Source organism: Macrobrachium nipponense, chromosome 19 (assembly GCF_015104395.2).
Source record: "Macrobrachium nipponense isolate FS-2020 chromosome 19, ASM1510439v2, whole genome shotgun sequence".
In the NCBI taxonomy this organism is placed as follows: domain Eukaryota; kingdom Metazoa; phylum Arthropoda; class Malacostraca; order Decapoda; family Palaemonidae; genus Macrobrachium; species Macrobrachium nipponense.
In genome coordinates this window covers 44,184,295-44,186,400 of record NC_061088.1, presented here as the reverse complement: position 1 = coordinate 44,186,400, position 2,106 = coordinate 44,184,295, and the positions used below count along the sequence as shown (strand labels likewise).

At 43.6% G+C, this 2,106-nt stretch overlaps 1 protein-coding gene across 1 annotated transcript; it reads left to right on the top strand.

The window, feature by feature from the left end:
* The first annotated feature begins 537 nt into the window (after positions 1–537).
* Positions 538–966, top strand: LOC135211532 (putative CENPB DNA-binding domain-containing protein 1). The gene has a single exon (XM_064244838.1). The coding sequence runs from the start codon at positions 538–540 to the stop codon at positions 964–966; it is 429 nt and encodes a 142-aa protein (XP_064100908.1).
* The last annotated feature ends 1,140 nt before the right edge of the window (positions 967–2,106 follow it).

Here is a 2,106-nt window from a genome sequence, read left to right as displayed (position 1 = left end):
GTTAACGACGCTTTTAAAAAACGCATGCTATGATAAAAATCCTTTATAGTTTAGCACAGTATATAATAAAAATAAGTTTTTGGTTACATTACAACAAAAATTTTGAGGTTATGATGATTTTCGAAACTTTTTATGTCGTATTTTTTAAATTTTTTTAGTGACGCCTCATATGCGGAACTAGTTTCCGAGCGAATGAATACACTAGCGCAAATAATGAAAAAATCATTGCTTGTTTCCAGTACATAATTAAAAAAACTAAGTTTCAGGTTAGATTACAACGCAAATTCCAAAGTTACAACGTTTTTTTATGCTTTTTAACGATACCTCATACGCAGAACTAGTTTCTGAGCGGAGGCGCATAAATTAATTTACACTATTAAACTGTATGGTAAATTGACCGAACAACGACCTCGAACGGTCGAGGACGCTAAGCGTAACAATACCAAACAACGCTACCTCAATCGCGTGCTTGCCTGCATTTCACTAGGTTGTGTGCTGATCCGTTGCTGATTTTCATTGCTTTTTTGCGGATTTACTATGGTTCCTAAACGGCAGAGAACTTCCTCCGATGATAGTTCATCCAAGAAGAGGAAGGTCATCACCATGGTGGTAAAATATGACGTGGTCAAGCGTTTGGAGAAGGGAGAAACTAACACCGAGATAGGTCGTGCTTTAGGGTTGAGCAGGACGACCATGGTAACCATAGTGAAGGACAAGGAACGTATTCTGAAGCACGTTAAGGATGCTGCACCGATGAAGTCAACGGTGATTAACAAGAAGCAACGTAGCCAGAGCATTGTTGAAATGGAGAAATTCCTCATGATATGGCTGGAGGACCAGAACCAGCGACGTGTTCCGGTGAGCTTAAGTGTGATCCAGGAGAAGGCTAGAGCACTGCATGAGGCAGTAGTGAAAAAGTTTGGAGAAGGCAGTGCTGGTGGTGAATTTTCCGTGAGTAGAGGTTGATTTAACCGTTTTAAGGCTCGTGCAAATTAGCATAATGTGAAGCTGCAAGGTGAAGCTGCTAGTGCTGATAGCGAAGCAGCAGAAAATTTTCCAGGTGGTTTGGCTGAGATAATTAAGGATGGTGGTTACACGGCTGACCAAGTCTTTAATGTGGATGAGACTGGATTATTTTGGAAAAGAATGCCAAATCGAACATACCTCTCCAAGGAGGAGAAGTCAGCACCTGGCCATAAAGCTGGTAAGGAGCGACCGACTTTGCTGTTTGGGGCCAATGCAAGTTGCGATTTGAAACTTAAGCCCTTGCTGGTGTATTTGGCCATGAATCCCAGGGCTTTCAAGGGCATTTTCAAGAGTCAACTCCCTGTGATTTGGAAATCAAACAAGAAGGCTTGGGTTACCTTGATGGTCTTCGAAGATTGGTTCAATGACCATTTCGTGCCAGCAGTGGAACGGTATTAGACTTCGAAGGGTCTGCCTTTTAAGGCCCTTTTAGTCCTGGACAATGCCCCTGGTCACCCTTCAAATTTGAGCGACATGCACCCTAATGTGAAGGTGATGTACCTCCCACCCAATACCACATCACTGATACAGCCAATGGACCAGGGAGTAATTGCTAATTTCAAGGCTTACTACCTTAGAAGGACCATACGTTTTGCTTTGAGGGCCATAGAAGCTAACAAGGAGTTGACACTGAAGCAATTCTGGAAGGGCTACAACATTGCTGATGCAGTGAAGAACATTGCAAGTGCTTGGGACGAGGTGAAGACGACCACTTTAAATGGGGCCTGGAAGAAACTGTGTCCACAGTTTGTGCACAGTTTTGAAGGCTTTGACCAGACAGAAGACGTCGAGACTGTGACGAGGAAGATCGTAGGGCTAAGCAAGAGGCTGAAACTAGATCTTGAACCTGATGATGTAACAGAGCTGCTGGCATCCCATGGAGAGGAATTGTCAGCAGAGGACCTCCTTGAGCTGGAGCAACAAATGATTGAGGAGGAGGAGGCGGCACGAGAGCCAAAACCCAGGTCATTAACTGTGAAAGGCTTGTCAGAGGGTTTTACTCATTTGGAGAGAGCCTTGACTTCTTTTGAGGCAGAAGACCCTAACGTTGCCAGGTTTGACAAAATAAAACGAGTAATT

Coding starts and splice junctions, on each gene's coding strand:
- LOC135211532 (XM_064244838.1), top strand. CDS start 538: ATGGTTCCTAAACGGCAGAGAACTTCCTCCGATGATAGTTCATCCAAG.